Source organism: Phacochoerus africanus, chromosome X (assembly GCF_016906955.1).
Source record: "Phacochoerus africanus isolate WHEZ1 chromosome X, ROS_Pafr_v1, whole genome shotgun sequence".
Taxonomy (NCBI): Eukaryota; Metazoa; Chordata; class Mammalia; order Artiodactyla; family Suidae; genus Phacochoerus; species Phacochoerus africanus.
Window position 1 is genome coordinate 30,732,045 of NC_062560.1, and position 18,351 is coordinate 30,750,395.

General features: G+C 34.0%; 1 protein-coding gene across 6 annotated transcripts in view; it reads right to left on the reverse strand.

Moving 5' to 3' along the window:
• DMD (dystrophin) overlaps window positions 1-18,351 on the reverse strand; it is a 2,144,556-nt gene that overhangs the window by 1,390,500 nt on the left and 735,705 nt on the right. For all 6 annotated transcript variants that reach the window (XM_047764837.1, XM_047764839.1, XM_047764840.1 and 3 more), the window contains 3 exons: window positions 15,787-15,969; window positions 8,515-8,649; window positions 6,106-6,255 (listed from right to left, as the gene is read on the reverse strand). In XM_047764837.1, the coding sequence (XP_047620793.1) occupies window positions 6,106-6,255; window positions 8,515-8,649; window positions 15,787-15,969 (468 nt within the window). The remainder of the gene's footprint in view (window positions 1-6,105; window positions 6,256-8,514; window positions 8,650-15,786; window positions 15,970-18,351) is intronic.

Sequence of the window (18,351 nt, forward strand, 5' to 3'; positions counted from 1 at the left end):
TTAAGCTTGCTAGGCTTATGGCCTTTGATACCCTTTCCACGTCTACAAAATTGGACTGTAGAAGACCTTATACCATAGGGCTATTATAAGAACAAATGAGAAAATGCATGGCAGACACTTACAGCAGTGCCTGGGCCTTTGTAACAATTATACTATTATTGCTATTGTGATACATTTTGCTGTATCACTGACACATCTTCTGTTGTTTGGTCACTCTGTAATAAGTTGTAAAAAATAGATAATCTGGTACAATTTTTGGAGCTATTTCCTGATTAGCTAACCATCTCTCAAATCATTACTGTGAGGAGAAAATATAGTGCCATATGATTATGAAGAGTGGAAGATGCCTTTTCAAGGAATGGAAATAATTTATTACTTATCTGAATGCAAACTCACACTCTGAAATTAGGAATAGGATCTAGCTTATCTCTTTTAAATATTCATAGGCAATAAAACTCTGGCTCTTTGACTGATTTAACAGGCAATTGAATATTACCTTTGCTCTGCATAATTGCATCTATAAGAAACATTAGGTAGGCAATAAAAAACCCCACAAACCTCTGACATAGGCATTTAATTGAGAAGAAAATGGGCTAAGGCTCATTTTCAAGTGAAAGGGCACTGTGTTTATTAATGGGAAAAAAAACCCCACCTTTTCTTAAGCAAAAAAAAAAAAAAAAAAAGCCAAGAAATCATGGCTTAAAAATAAAAACAGAATTTTTGATTACAATAATCTAATATATAAAATGAAATTTTTATAAAAAGAAATCAATTTAAAAACTCTTACTGTAATCATTTTTATTTCCCTAGCCCCTTATATAATTTATCCCAAGTCTGCATCTGCATTTCATCAAAACACCAGTCTTTTCAACTAAATATTGAATGGGAACTTCCAAACGACTTATTTAACTAAAAATGTATTAGGGGTTTCTCTATTACCTAAGTAGTCTGGAATTGATTAAAGTACTCAGATTTTACCCTGAGACACAGGAAAACCCTGTTACTACCCATTTTTTTTAACTTGGCATTTTATCTGTAAAGTCACATCAGCATATTAAAGACTAACACAACAGAATTTGAGAAGGATATTATTTCTAACATGATGTGGTTTTCATCAAAGCACTAAAGCACCAAATATGTTTTATTTATGTTGCCAAATTACTCTCAGGTTATTACTGGCTAGATGTTTTATATAAGCATAGGGCTTACAGTGGTTTCAACTTTATTTATTTCATTTTTATTTATTGTTACTATAGCATTCTGTTTAATTGACTACTGAAATAGAATTAAAAACTCCTTCCAATTTTAAAACTTGGGAGATGATCAAAAGTCCTTTTGCAGTCTTCTGTATTTTATTTAAATAATGGAGGGATGTACATGTCATTGTTTTTCCTATTGAAATATATGTACATGCTTGTCTATGCTTGCCCTTTGTATATACACACACACATACACACACACACACATTGCTTTGAGGGTAGATACTATAGCATACAACCTGGTGAAAACAAAGCACTTTTCAGTATTTTATACTTTTCTCAGGGGAGCCCTATGAATCTGGATCTGTTATCACAGATGAGGAAATGGAAGCCTGAAAAGGTTTCTGTTCAGTGTGTTTTTACTTCTCGTTCCTGTGGCTCTGGGTTGGCCTGTGGGATACCCAGTGGAGCTCACCTCATCTGTACTCTACCCTCTTCCCATAAATTTTAGCAGCACCCTCTACAGGTGTCTTCCAACAAGTTAAGTGGGTGCTCCAATGGAGAGTTCAGCCTAGGTGGCAAATACAAGGGCAGCTTTCTGGAGCCCAAGCTGGTTTCCCTAAGTTCAGCAGCACTCAGCATACCTAGCTTCCCTGGGAATCCAACAGGCACCCAATTCAGCTTCCCAGAAAATTCAATAACATCCCTCACAGGTTATATCTCCACAAATTTTGTCAGCATCCCACTTCAAAACTCCCTTCACACACTGACTTCAGCCCACTGACTATGTACTAGCTCTGGTATGAGTCAACTGAGAAAACTTCTTTGCTATTTCATGGTCTGTTGACACACTCTTTCCAAACAGGTTTGAATCCCAGCCTTGGGTAGAGTGCCTCACTTTCCAAGTCAGTTCCTTCTCTGGGTACTATCCCTCAGCTCCAGGGAATTATTCTCAGTTCTCTTCTATCCCCTCTTAAAAATTAATTCACAGTAAATACTTAATACATATTTGTCTTAAATTCTCAGTGTTTAAGCTACTCTGTAGTTTCTGTAAACTGATCTTGATTAATACAAGCGGCTACTCCAACCCAAGTTTTTCTGATTCAAATTTTAATGCTTTAAAACACAGTTTGGATATAGCATAAAAAGTGTTTTATCAAAATTTGTTGTTGAACTGGATTATTATTTATTTGGGGGAGATATCAAGTTCCTCAACAAAGACCTTTGAAATATAAAGATGTAAGTAGTTTTTGTGTTACTAAGGTTTGCAAGAGCATTACATAAATTAGGATGATGCCAGGATCAGGATCAGAGAATGGTCTATCCCTAGGGACACAACAGATAAACACTGAACATGGTTGATGATTAAAATTGGGCCTTTTCACAGCATAGCCCAAATCAGTTTTACAACGTGTCTTTTGATTTTTTTGCTTGAACTGCAATTTCTAACCTGACACTAGAGCTCAAAAATAAACACAAGCACATTCCAATGTCATATCAAAACATGAATTTAAATGACCCTTGAACTAGTTACTACCTTGGAAAACCTACTTCTGCTTATGTCCAGTAACTGTGCAACAGGGCCAAGAAGCAAACGACTGTTTAGAATCACCTATTTCCAGTCTTCAGCCTCTTATATTGATATGGAAAAAGTATGACTAGAATATTCAACAAAAGCAGTGCAGGATTAAGGACCATTCGGAGATTCTAGTACTCAAGAATTCTTTCTTTCTGAAGTTTAAACATGATCAAATTTCTCCCCAATATAAAGAACAAAAGGTTCCCTGCATATCATTCTAGCTACCATTCCCGCTCAGGACCCTTCTTTGCCTTCACCGCCAAGCTCCTCACAAGAAAATTACACACTTGCTTTGCCTTTTCTTTCTCTCTAAAGTCTTCTGTAATGCACTGCCACCAGAGCCTCTCTGTCCCCAGGAAAACTCCATCAAAATTGACAACCTTTTAGCCCTTACCAAGTTTCTCCACCATACTTGACAGTTTTTCATGATTCCTTCTTATAAACTGCTATCTACTAAGCATCCTGGTTTTAACTTGAGTGTCTTCTTATTTTTTTTTTTTTTTGATCATTTCTACTTCTCTTCTTGTCACCACTGTTTCCTCAGTTCAAAATATGATTTGCTTTTGCTTTTTTACCTTTCTACAGAAAAGAAAATCATGGTCTGGGAGAATAGACTTGTGGTTGCCAAGGGGGAAGGGGAGGGAGTGGGAGGGACTGGGAGCTTGTGGTAAACAGATACAGAATTTTGCCTTTGGGATGGATTAGCAATGGGATCCTGCTGTGTAGCACTGGGAACTCTGTCTATTCACTTATGATGGAACACATAGTGTGAGAAAAAAAATGTATACATGTATGTGTAACTGGGTCACCATGCTGTACAGTAGAAATATATTTATATATCAGTAAATGATAAAAAAATAAAAAGAGAAAAAATTTGATTTGGAATAGATCTCTAAAATTCTGTCTGTGATTCTTTTCTCTTGGCTTATTTAAGGTGATCTCATGAGCTTTACAGTTTTAACTAGCATGGATCCTGACAAATTCCCCACCTGATTAGACTAAATCAAACTTTTCAACTTTGGGGCTGTATATTTTTCTCTTGATGGAGTTGGAATATCCCTACCAGGGTACACCATTAGTCCTGTAGCAGACCCTGCTGAGCCCTTTCACATGACGCCTTCACCTCACGTCCTCTGAGTCCATCTAAAGATTTGGTGGCTAACATATGCATGCACTGTTAGATTCCCAACATAAGCACCCACATTTTTAAATTTTACTATTCTCTGCAGCCCAGGAGTACTAGGATTTGATGCACCCAAAGGCAATCCTAAAATACAAAGAGAAGAAAATTGGTGGATAAATGTTCCAGTTTCCATTAGCTCAGCAGGACAATTCTAAGTGTTCTCTATGACACTGGTGTTCTACATGATTTCTTTAAAGCCCACCATGGGAGTGAGCCCAGTAACTCACAATGGAAACTCATTCATCAAAGCATCCTTTATCAGCCTTCCAACCTTTCATTCATCTTTCCTCCCATGCTCTCACTTGTCCTTCTTGGTATCATTCCCCAAAAAAACTAACACCTAAGTTCTTGACTCAACAGTTGTTTCTGGTTAATATCAAAGTTAAGCAGGCACATCTGGCTCAATGGGGGCAAAAAAATGACATGTGATCTTTCACCTCCAAACTTGCCTTTTTTCCCCCTTACTTTCTCAAAATTGTTTCTTAAAAAATTCAGATACCCAATCACCTAAATCATAAACCCAGATACCGTCCTGCGTTTTGCATTTTCTTTGGACCTATCCACAATGGCCTTGCCTTCAACTGAGTTAAAGTTCGTTTCTTACTTGGTCTCACTGCCTGCAATAATAATCTCCCTATCTCCTAGACCACCCACTCTCCACAGTGGTAATGTAATCTGATCATGGAACCACTCTCCTCCTCCTCACTTTATGTTAAACTCTTCAGTGGTACCCTAACTGCATGGTAATAGACCAGTCTTCTTGTGAAACTTAGATCTCCCTTAGAAATCTCACTCAGGCCTATTTGTTCACGCTCATCTTCAGCCACTCCCAATATATATTCTGTGTTCCAGCAAAATCTAATAATCTCAAGTTCTTGCACATGCTGGCATCCACTTGCCTGGAATCACCCTCTTACACTTGCCCACTTGACTGTTTTCTATTCTAAAATGTAGTTTACAACTAATCTTCTCTAGGAAAGCTATCCCAAATACCTTGCAATGAGGACCCACACAGGTGTATGTCCTTTTCTATATTGTCTAATCCAACATTTTGCATCTTTTTTTTGTCTTTTTGCAATTTCTTGGGCCGTTCCTACAGCATATGGAGGTTCCAAGGCTAGAGGTCCAATCGGAGCTGCAGCTGCCAGCCTACACCAGAGCAACGCGGGATCCGAGCCACATCTGCCACCTACACTACAGCTCACGGCAACTCCAGATCTTTAACCCACTGAGCAAGGCCAGGGATCAAACCCGCAACCTCATGGTTCCTAGTCACATTCGTTAACCACTGCGCCACAATGGGAACTCCACATTTTGCATCTTATAAAGTTATTGGTTTTTATGTCCTGAAACACACTAAGAAATCAATACATTTTTGGTTAACTAATTAATGTCTGTAAGTAGCAAAGTACAGGAAGTTTTTCCCACTTATTACCAAACCTTAGAACAGTGTCTCACATGGAATAGATGCGCTTAGCACTTGCAAATGAAAATAAACTTCATTTTGAGGGGTTTTTTTTTTCCCTTCTTGACAAATAATCCATTCTTGATTTAGGAGACTATATGCAAAATATTATTAGATTTAGAGAAATATGTTATTTTATTTTGATTTCTTTTTGAAAAATCTACACAATATGTGTATATGAAAATCTCTCTATTATATGTAAATTAAAACTCATACTACTTGGGAAGAATAAACTATGTCCAATATTTGGGTACTAACAAAATCATATATTAACAGATTATGTGTAACCACAGCAAATGTGTATGTACATGTTTGAAGACAGAGAGGAAGAGATGATGATGATATCTACACATAATGATTAGTCTTGCATAGGGAAAAGAACTCTGGTCAGATATGATCTGATTTTGAACACTAGACTTATTCCCTCAAAGATTTGAGCATGTTACTATGTTTGTATGTTCTCGAGTTTCCTATTAAAACTCATACTTTATAAAGTTTATTAAGTTAAAATAATACACATGTAAATATTTTTATCTATGTTTAGCACTTAAAAGTTTCTACAACTTGGAAACTGAGCTAATATTTAAAGTATTCCTCATTCTGCCTGAGAAGCATAAAAGTATTTGCTGGACATTTATGCAAATTAGTTTAAAGACATTTTTCACTCCTCTCGTCTTACCTCTTCATGCAGTTCTCTCCAACGAGAATTAAATGTCTCAAGTTCTTCGTTGATCAGTTCATCCATGACTCCGCCATCTGTTAGGGTCTGTGCCAATATGCGAATCTGATTCGGGTTATCCTCTGAATGTTGCATCAGATTTTCAAGTGACTGAAACACATTTGCAATAATTACTATTTCTCTTTTTTTTTCTAAATTCATTGAAATAACCCAAAATGCTTAAAATATTCTGATTTAGATATAATTAGGTTATAAGCAACTCAAAGCAGTATTTGAGATATACAACATGAAAGATCATTATTATTTCAAAACTATGATGTTGCTCCATGTGAATCTTCATGGATTTGTGTCAGAACTATGGAGTAGGGCACATAAAAATTATTCATAGCCATCTTTTTCTCTGAGGCTCTACTCCTCTAAAACCTGGAAGGTAAGATACTCAATTTCTCAAATTCTCTTATAGCTAGTAATGGCCAAGTGACATGATTCTGACAATGTACATAGGTAGAAATTCAAGAGCAGAGTTTCCTTTCCACGTTAAAAAAAAAAAAAAAGGTACAGTCTCTAGAGAAAATCCCTTTGCCCTTCATACTTTTCACACATACACAGTAGAGTTAAAGGAGCCATCTTTGGATTGACAGGTAGTAAAAACAAGAATGAGGTGTTTCAGTCGGTTCATTGAGTAGCAACTGCATGATCACAGCCTTTGTTCTGGCCATCATAATTTTACTACGCAATATAAGTTGCAGGTTTGCTTCATCTTTTTTAAAAGATGCTTCACACTCTTAGTTCACAATGAATGTTTGGCCACTGAACATCTCTGACAGGCACAATATTACAGTCCACTTGAGACCTCTCTCACTGTTGATACCTCTTCAATTTTACAACTCTCTTGCAAAAGTAAGAAGTTAGAGACAATCATGCCCAGGTTTCTGCTGCAATATCCTAGGATTCCAATTCTATTCCATCTAAAACACTTCACATTTTCCTTACATTTTGGTTAATTTGTATACCTTATTTTAGCAGATTTAAAAAGGGCTGCATTACAAATGGCTCTACACATAATACATAGGCTAAAACTACATATTCGTGACATATAAAGATTAGCCAAAAGTACAATAAAATTCATAGGACATAAATTATTACCTAAGTGTTAGAAATTCACATAAATCAAAACTTAGAATGCAAACTCCTTTTTTTATTTTTTAAATGATTTTTATTTTTTCCATTATAATTGGTTTATATTGTTCTGTCACATGTGACTGAGTCACTTTGCAAACTCTTTTAAATTTTAGGGGTTATTTTTTCTTTTCTTTTTTGGTCACCCCACAACATAGGGAGTTCCTGGGCCAGGGATCAGATCCGAGCTGCAGTTGCAAACTACTCTGTAGCTACGGCAATATCAGATCTTTAACCAATTGTGTGGGGCCAAGATTAAACCAGCATCTTGGAGCTACAGAGACACCTCAGATCCCGTTGTATTACAGCGTGAACTACTAAATTTTAGTTTTTAAAAGTTTCCAAAATAAAACTTGAAATGTATTAAAATTCTGTATGTATTAAAATGTATTAACATTTTAAAGATACATTTCCAGGACCAAAGTACAGTTATTTAATACCTTAAAACATTCTGTAAGGTATAAACTTATTATTTTAAGTAATTTAAAAATATGCTCCAACTCAGTGACAATAGCTTTTAAACTAGAAATAACATTTTTACACTATCATCCTGTTTAGCTCTATTCCAATGGAGGAAAATTTTGCATTCAAACTCTCTTTACACGTCTGTAGTAGATTTAAGCAGGTAAAGAAAAGTATCAGCATAGAACTTAGTGAGGTAGCAAAAGGCAATGTTTTTTAATTTATGTTATTTAAATTCTCCTTAAAATCTTAAGAATGGAAGTTTTATCCCAAGTGCCAGTGCTGGGAGAGACATAGCAACTATACTTGCGTGGTTTTATATATTTTTTTATTTTTTTAATTAAACTATAGTTGATTTAAAATATTTCTTCAATCTCTGTTGTACAGCAAAGTGACCCAGTCATACACAGTTCCCTGTGCTGTAAGTAGGACCCCATTGCCCATTCATGCCAAATATAACAATTTGCAACCACCAACCCCAAACTCCCCATCCATCTTACTCCCTCCCCCGCCCCCTTGGCAACCACAAGTCTGGGATGCCAATGATCTGTTTCTATTTGTAGATAGGATCATTTGTGCTATGTTTTAGATTCCACAAATTAGTGATGTCATATGGTATTTTTCTTTCTCTTTTTGACTTACTTCACTTAATATGAGAATCTCTAATTCCATCCATGTTGCTGCAAATAGCATTTATTTTCTATCTGGTTCTTGACATCTTTCAAAAATGTATATACATTATCATAATTATATTAGTTCACAAATTACCTCTAGCACCTCAGAGATTTCCTCAGCTCCACCAGGAATATTTTCAGTGGTCTTAAGTTTAAATTCTACTTCGCTTAGCCACTTGTTTGCCTTCTCCAAGTATGACAATAACTCATGCCAGCATGCCCAAACTTCCTGTGAAAGAAATATATATGTATACAGATGAAATGTTTTGATAGAAAAGCGAATGTGTGATTTTGGATTTCCATTTTTGAAACTTCTGAAAATAAATCAGATTTTACATCTTCCATGTTTCCTTTGAAGTAGATCATAGAAGATGCAACTAGTAATTTTGAGCATCTACTATGTTTGTAATTACAAATCATTAAGGAAACATTTTATTACATGAATAAATTCAAGATTTGGTGATTTATTTTCTAAAAAAAATAATTCATGAGCACTACAGTTTTGGAACTAGAACAATATATTTTAGAAGAAAAGTAACTTTTTGAAAGTATACATAAATACAATTTCAATTTTTTTATGTTTAATGTTTTATGAAAACAAAATCATTTGTACCTTTTTATTATAATAACAAGTTTTATTTCTAGAGCACTACTGTCAATAAAAAAATCAAATAAGTGAAAAAATATAAGCATGTATAAAACTGCACATGTAAACATAATACCCAAACGTATCAACTACTGCCCCTTTCTGTGAGCTTCTCTAAATTTTATCATATGTAAATAACTTGATAGTTAAAATTATAATTTAACCATAGCTCTCTTTTTACTAAATTTTACATTCTCTAATGTTTTTACATATTACTAAGATATATTTTTAATAAAAAATCCAGGTTTCATTTAAGTGGCTCTAGTTTGATTTCCTTAACAATCAATTCTTACTGGAAAGATAGACTACTTTTAGTTTTATTTGCTATTATGTATTTGTGAGTGGTAACCATCATCGTGAATATGGATTTTCCATATTTCAAATTATTTCCTATTATTAAAAATATGACTACTACCTATTTCAAGGATATGATGGTTTTTAAGTGGCTTTTGACATACACTCAAAAAATTAATATTCAAAAGTACTCATATAAGACAAAGAAAGATTTTAAGATTGCTTCCAGAAGATATACAAGTATATTTTTCTGACCTCTGGATGGGGAAGAATATCTAAAATAAGACAATTTATAAAAAATTGTAAGGAGGAGATAAATAAATTTAATTTCATTAGACTTAAAACCCTCTATTAATCAAGACACAAGGAAGAAACTGGAACACAGCTTCATACTTGAAGAAAAGAACTGCAAAATTGATGAGATGTATGAGAATATGAAAGGAATGCCAAGTCAGTTAAAAGATGGACAAATATCCGAATAGAAAAATGAAACAAAGTCCTGAACCAGTATTTGAAAGAAAAAGATAAATGCATATCTGATAAACATATACAAATATGTTTGAACTCATTATTAATCAAGGGAATATATATCAGGATTACAATGAGATATTTATCATCTTGACCAACCAAATTAGAAGTTTGACAATTCCAAGTGTGAGAGAAAATATGCATTAACACAAATTTGTATTTATTGCTGGTAGGTGTGTATTAGAATGGCCATTTTGGAAGACAATTTGTCATTTTCAACAAAGTAAATATTCACATACCTAGCAACCCAGCATCTCCACTTTTCAATACATATCCTCAGAGGAACTGGTTTGCATGGACAAGTTATAAGAATGTTCATTTCAGTACTTTTTATAATAACCAAGATAAAAAAAGAAGGAAAAGAACCCTAATGTTCTGTGGCAAGAGAATGTATACTGTATCATATTTACACAGAGAACACGGAAGTAAAAATAAAAACTTCATCAAATAGAACCATATGGATGAGTTTCAGATACAAAAAATGTTGGGCACAAAGAGCAAACCTTAGAAAACTATATAGTATAGGCTACCACTTTTTATAACCCTCAAAACAGGCAAAGTTCAGCAGTGTATTGTTCAGGCACTCACATGTGTATGATAAAATATTTGTTTAAGCAGAGAAATAATAAAGAAAATTTTCTGGATTAGGATTATGTCTGCTGAGGAAGAGTAGGAAGATGCACTAGAGGATAAGACTATTAAAATAATCATTTTTCATTAGCATTGAGATTATAAATATTGGGCAAATTTATAAATACAGCAATGTAATCGCTATCACCTGCAATCCTCTCACCACCACCAAAAATGAAGCATAGGAAGGAAGTTTTATTTTAGGAAGAACTAAAAATTGTATCAGATTTTCCATATTTTCACCTTTGCTCATAGCCCTTGCAAATGATGGAGAACATTCTCCCTCACTAACGGATGAAAAATATCAGTGTAACCAGCCTTGCCAGCCTACCAATTTTTGTCTGGTATTTAATGTACAGTTTACCACAGAAAATGAAATTAAGTATTTTGCTCTAAAAAGTGATAGAAATTTTAAATCTGGGTCATTTCCAGCTCCTGCTGGACCCCAGGCTATCTTCCTTCTGGGCAAATATCCCAGTCGGAAAATATAAATATCCCCTTAAATACAGAAAGGTACTTTAGAGCTTTGAAGACAAGGATATGTGACTAGTCATGTGTCTTATTAACTTTAGGGCAGACTGAGGTAATGAACTACCTTGCTGATTTAACTATCAGGATGGATGGCCTCTTGTGTCCTCAATGCATTTGAAGGACACAGCTGGAGAGGCCGAATGTGTCAGCTTTATAGGTTACCTTTGCAAAATAAAATATAGTCTTATCGGCTGAATTGGAGCTAAAAACCACTTAGAGTAATTGTTAAACTTAACATTTTGGAACTTAAAATTACCTTGAAATCACCAAATTCAAAGTGGCTTTGAAGAGAGTACAAATGAAACAGGAAACTACCATTCAAAAGGGTATATGGAACTGATGTGGTAATTCCTCCTCCCACCCTGCTTCAGTCATACTGAACTTCTTGATAAAATATTTTTAAAACATTCTAAATTCACAGCTGCTTTATGAAACAAATGAAAAATCCTCAGGTGGCAGAAACAAAGAGGGAAGTTAAGGGCACTAAAGGCTGGGAAACTAAGCTTAACAAAATATTGGCATATCAGAACATAAAAGCTGAAGTATTTGACATTAACTTGGGATGGGAAAAGAGGCATTTGTATCATGCATTCCAGGGAAATGGAAAAGAATAAAGTTGGGTGTCCATGATCCTGGAGACAAGAACAACAACATCTATTAGAATGTAAGGAATTGGCAAGAAAGATGATAATTCTTTGGATTTCGGTTGGAAAATAAGAATCCACTCATAAGAAATTGAAACCTAAGTTTATATGAAACATGAGGATAGAATATAACATCTCTCAGACTCTGGTAGAAACAAATAGAAAAGACTCATAAAGACCCTCCAGTAACCTAGCACAGAAGGAATTTCCAGGAAAATACACTATCTCAGAAATAAAAAATCACAAGCCATGTGAGGAAATTCACTGGGAGTTGATAATTATAACAAATGGTAGAATCTATACACTGTGATCAGAAATAACAGAACAATATTAACAAATTTTATAATAAGTTTAGCCTGTTGATAAAATTTTCTAATGGGATATACTTTTCTTGAGATTGAAAACCGGAGTTCATACTTAAGAAATAAAAGCAGAGTTCATACTTATGAACTTCTGCTGGTTTCTATAAGCCCTCATTTAAATAGAGAGTGCTAATGGTGGAGTCACTGGGGGAACATAAAAAGAAGAGAATTTGAGAACTTAAGCAATTATTTTTCTCTTACCTTCTAATTAGGATGTTTAGGAGGAACTCAACTTGTCCCCTTTTCTTCACACAGGATCTAAAAGATCATTGCCCTTCAAGTAGGTGGATATATCCAGAAAGGAATGGTTAACATGCATTCCCTACTGAGCTGCTGCTATGGCCAGAGAGGAATCAAGGACAAATCTTTCAAGTTTCTCATTCCTAAGAGTTATGTAATATGGGCTCTGCCAGTGCCCACAAAGTGGGTAAGACTCCAGAGGATCACAAAAGCATGAGTCAAAAAGGTCTAATTTTCAATGTAGTATAAAGCTATTGGCAAGAGTCAGCCTGAAATTCTTGTTAAATACTCCAAGGTTATCATCTATATTTAGGAAAAAAAATTGGGAAGGTCAAAGTCCATATGAATAAAGCCAACTGGTCTATCAGACCATAACAAGTCTATAGAAGACAAGCCAGATCAGTGGTGATAACCTACAGAGTTTGGTGATAACAGATTCATCATCACAGATATGTGTATGTGCTAACAAAAAATTTTAATTACAACTGCAGCCAGCCAAGAATAGAACATCAGATGAAGAGTCTATTTTCCTCCCTTATCTTCCTATATACCAAAATTAGAAAGTTACTATCCAGAAATTGAGAGAAGGGGTCTGTAAGATCACTTTTTCTCACTTCCACTATTGTATAAATTATTGAAGCCACAGGATTAAGTCAGTAGAAGATTTTAATAAAGTATGAGAACAAAATACATATGACACTAAATGTCAATGACCAAAAATAAATGAAGTTATGGGATCAGACTGAAATATGGATTAAAAAGCCAACTATAGGCAGAAAATGGACTTAAACATGTTTCACCTTAGTTACTGGAAAAATAAAACTGTTTCATGCTTATTACTCATTAAGCTGAGACTTTTCAATCAAATATATTACATAAGTTTAAATTGTTTAACTAAAAGGAGAAACAGAAATGATTACACAAAAGCAGAAGATTGTGGAAAAGACAAGACAGATTTGCAAAACAACTAAGTAAAACCTTGGGAAATGGAAAATACGGTCTTTGAAAAAATACACACACAACTAGATGTGCATATGGATAGAGATGAATATATTTGTATATCAAAGAATAAATTAGAAGTAGGCAGTTGAAGAGAGAACTTGTGAATTGGAAGAGAGATTTTAGAAAATTACCATGAATCCAAAAGATTAAATAGAAATACAGAAAATATTAAAGAGAAGCCAAGAATCAGAATATAGAATGGGGAGATTTTTCATAAATCTAATAAAGGTTCCCCTAGGAAAGAATGCGGAGATTGGGAGAAAGAAAACCTTCAGTTAATGGAGACCACTAAAGAGAGAAATAATCTTTCCATTCTTATTAATACACCAGATGACAAGGTATAAATGAAGACAAATTATGCATAGATAGATGGAAACTGGAAAGCTTCAAAGACAAAAAAAAATGAAAATGTACCAGAGAAAATTAAAAGAAACAATAATTTAACAGCAGATTTGACAGCCATACACTTTAGAAGACAATAGAAAAACATTTTTCAGTTTTGTAAAAAATAACTCCCCCAACATAATCATATAATCAGCCAGGCTCAATACTGAGGGCACAAAAAAGAGTTTTCAGTCATATAAAATCTGAGAGCATTTTCTGTTCATACTCAGTGAGAGAGCAGAACCAAAAGAATGATACAAAAAGCAAAATCATCACAGAAATTGGTAAAATAGTAGTGTCCAAACTAAATAATTATAATTAAAATTAATGATAATTACGACAAAAGCAGTGGCAACGGCACTAATTTAGAGGAGTAAGAAATAAGGTACAGCAATAATATGGAAGATGGGAAATAAATTCAACTAAAATATTCTAGTGGTTCTACTATATCATTCACTGCTAGAGAGTACATAGAAATATTTATTATTGGTGGGCTTTTTGATTAAGGTATGCAAGATAATAATTAAGGATCCCATTAAGATAAAATAAATAGCATATGTATTCCAAATCAGTGGGAAAGGAATAAAAATAAATAACTTGATAACTTTAAGACAAAGAGGAAAGTTTAGAAGTGTCAGTAAAAGATGAAAAATGTAAGGCTAATTCATAAAAAATCTTGACAATTTTGTTATTAATATGAAAATAAAAGATTCCTTTGGGAAACATACCCCAAAATAGATTTCTGGTGGATAAGCATATTATTAAATGAACAGTATGAATAATAGAAAGCAAAATATAATGATAATATAAAGAATTTAAGAAGATATTTAATGTTTTATTTGAATGCTTAGATATAAAAAGTCCTCCTCCCATATAACATGGTAGTGAATCAATTGTGCCTTCCTTAAAATTTACAGTTATCCCTTTGCTTCCCTTTGTTTTATTTTCTGTAGCACTTATATAAGAAATTTTACATTATATCCTCAGCAACTATAATAGTTCCTGGGATATAGAAGACACTAGCCAAGGGTATGAGGAGTAAATTGGATAAAAAGTGAACACGGGATGCTAAATAAAGAAGGAATTAGAATTGATAATGGAGAAACTTGGACTTCATATTTTACAATTAGAAAGCTAAAATACTGGAAACATCTTGGGTACAGGGTAAAAGATACAGTTTTAATATTTTTAAAGTTCTACTTTACTGGTCTGAATTGTATCTGCCTTTAAATATTAAACACTCAATATAAAAAAGCTCCCTGAACAATCATGTTCTTCAGCAATAATGGGCACCCAAATTCTTTATCAACCATATTCACAAAGACGACTCAGTTTATGCGAGGGAAGTTAATCTAAAGGCCAACTAGTGCGCAGTACCTGTAGGCAATACCATTGTGCTGTAGGGAAAGTTGTGTGTTTCTTGAAACAATAACCACTGTTAGTAAACAGTATTTTCACAAGGAGAATCATAGTTCATTTTTGATACAATTACATGATAATCACTTGAGGTATCTGAATTCTTTATCAACTATATTCACATCATCTTAACCTAAGGTGTAAGTCATGTAGGAAAGATAAAGTAGGACTTACGATAATAAATAAATATAATATAAAATGTCCAAAAAAAGCTAAGTAGACAATACGTTTTATAAAGAACTCTAAAGGACACAGCAATTACAAAATATAACTATAATAAGATAGACATTCTCCCCAGAATACCTTCATGTTAAGACATTCATATGATTTTAGGGACATTCAATATATAAAAAAGAGAGACCAATTTCTATAAATCTTGAGAAAACTTGTGGGATTTGGTGACCTAATAACAATAAGGGTTATAATAAAAAGACAGACTGGAAGCTGTTCACATTTATTGAGTGCTAGGCTAAGTACTTTAAATAAAATAGCTCATTTAATTTTATAAGCACCCTATGAAATAGGTATTATTTTATGTTCATTTTACAGAAATGAAACAGGTTTATATAAGTTAAGCAGTCTTAAACTAAGTAGTCTTAAACCAGAGTTCATGTTCTTAGTCACTATGCTTCACATACAATCTTAAGTTGACATATAGTAATTGATAAAGATCAAGAAAAGCAACTGACTTCCAAAGTCTTGCATTTCCCATTCAGCCTGGTACAGAGCCACTGGTAGTTGGTGGTTAGAGTGTCAAGTTCCTTTTTTAAGGCCTCTTGTGCTGCAGGTGGAGCTTGAGCTATGACACTGTTTACAGACTCAGTGAGGAGTTTCACCTTTGCTTCTTTTTGCTGGGCCTCTTCTTTAGCTCTCTGAAAAATAAAGAATGTCCTCTTAGAAAGATAAATATCACATGATATCACTTAAATGTAGAATCTAAAATATGGCACAAATGAACCTTTCTACAAAACAGAAATAGACTCACAGACATAGAGAACAGACTTGAGGTTGCCAAGAGAGAAAGCGGAAGGAATGTGACGGACAGAGAATTTAGGGTTAATAAATGCAAACTATTACCTTTAGAATGGATAAGCAATGAAGTGCTACTGTATAAAAGAGGAAACTATATCCTGTCTCTTGGGATATTCCAGGATGGAAGATAATATAAGAAAGAGAATATATATATATGCCTATATGCCCATATATATATGCCTGGGTCACTTTGCTATACAGCAGAAATTTGCACACAATTGTAAATCAACTATACTTTAATAAAAATTAAAAAAAGAATTCCCTTTTAATAGCAAGGCAATGACTTTATTTCCAAGATGCATTCCTATATATCATATTCTTTCTTCCTTGAACATCTGTTAGAATGAGATTAGTAAAAATAAATCCAATACTGACAGCAATCACTGCCATAAATTTGAGTTTACTTAAAACTGGAAACTTTCAGGATAAAATTTATAATCAGAATGTAACAGATCTTTAATCAGAATAGCTTGAAAATTAGTCTGTATGTGTATATGTATTTACAGAGAATATGCACACACACGTATACAAAACAAGCAAGAAATAAATATTTCAATACTAACTAGGTTCAAAAATATAGTCTAAAATTGAAATCACTTCTAACTTTTTCAGATGGATAAATAATACTGAAATCAGTACAAATATCATTATTTAAATCAAAGGATAATTAACATATAAATAAGTCTTCTTAATGCTATATTTGGGAACATATTTTGATAAAAAAAAATTGTGTTCAGGAACTGAAAACACATTAAGATAAAGAGACAGAGAATAGAAGCTCCTGACATGAGGGAAGTGGCCCCTTGCAGCTATGCCTTAGTATTCTTGTGATGAAGATAAACTGTTTCACAGAATATCAATATCAGACATCACACTTTGTTACCAATGCACATCATGACAATATCACTCCATAATCAAGTTAGAATATAGATAAAAGCAAACATTTCCAAACCACAAAATACCAAATACTTTAATATCCTGGTTAATGAGTCACTGTTGCTTCTTTATCAATTACACCTTCAGCCTCACTCTAGCCTTCTCTCCTTCCAGGAAAAATGTATTAAGATGTAAGTCAGAAAGAGAAAGACAAATACCATATGATATCACTCATATCTGACATCTAATATACAGCACAAATGAACCTTTGGAGAAAAGGTTCATGGACTTGGAGAATAGACTTGTGGTTGCCCGGGGGGAGGAGGAGGGAGTGGGAGGGATTGTGAGCTTGGGGTTAACGGATGCAAACTATTGCTTTTGGAATGGACTAACAATGAGATCCTGCTGTGTAGCACTGAGAACTATGTCTAGATACTTACAACACAGCATGACAATGGGAGAAAAAATTATGTATACATGTATGTGTAACTGGGTCCTCATGCTGTACAGTGGGGAAAAAAAAAAGAAAACGTAATGAAAAAATAAAATAAATAAATAAATAAAAGTATTCACAAAAAAAGACACCCAATCATAGAGCCCACCATTAAATCATCTAACACAAGCCCAAATCCTACAACAGGTTTGTATATCCTATTACCCATAAAACTCATGGTTCCCCATGGTGTGTATTCTCCCTCATCACCAAAGGTAATAAATTCAACTTGATCAACTTCAGGAGTGTTGCCCTTGGTCTTACTATGAAGCCAACCCTGAGATAAGCTTTTGAGTGTAAGCAAGTTATGTGTTATGTGCAATGTGAAGCAAATAGTCGTAGGGAGATGGGAGACAGGAAAGGAAATAGAGATTGGAAGGGTATGTTTATTAAACCCGGCAATTGCTGCTGGTAACTGGAGTTTAATCATGCTAGGAAACTCTGGGAAACACAAGTCTCAGGCTTATCCTACCCACAAGTGAGTGCACTGGGGTATGTATGTACCATCTCTCATCACTGGTTGAACACTGTTGGGGAAATATTAATTTCCTAGTATGTGAAGCCATACTCGGGTATAAAAAGTGGGATTTAATGGCATCGGAAAGCCCTCAGGTAAAGAAACACAGGTTCTGGCAAGAACCTATATGCATTGTACCTATATGCAGTATAGTAGTGAAAGTAAGAGGATATGGGCAGGACATGGACAAAGAGAGCTATAAAATGCCATTCTATTTTTCAGCACAATTAATTTATGCCTTTGAATTTAATACTGTAATGTCTTAAAAAATATAAAATATGATAGCAAATGCAAATTGTTTTGACTACTAAATTACTGCCTTCACTGATTTTAATT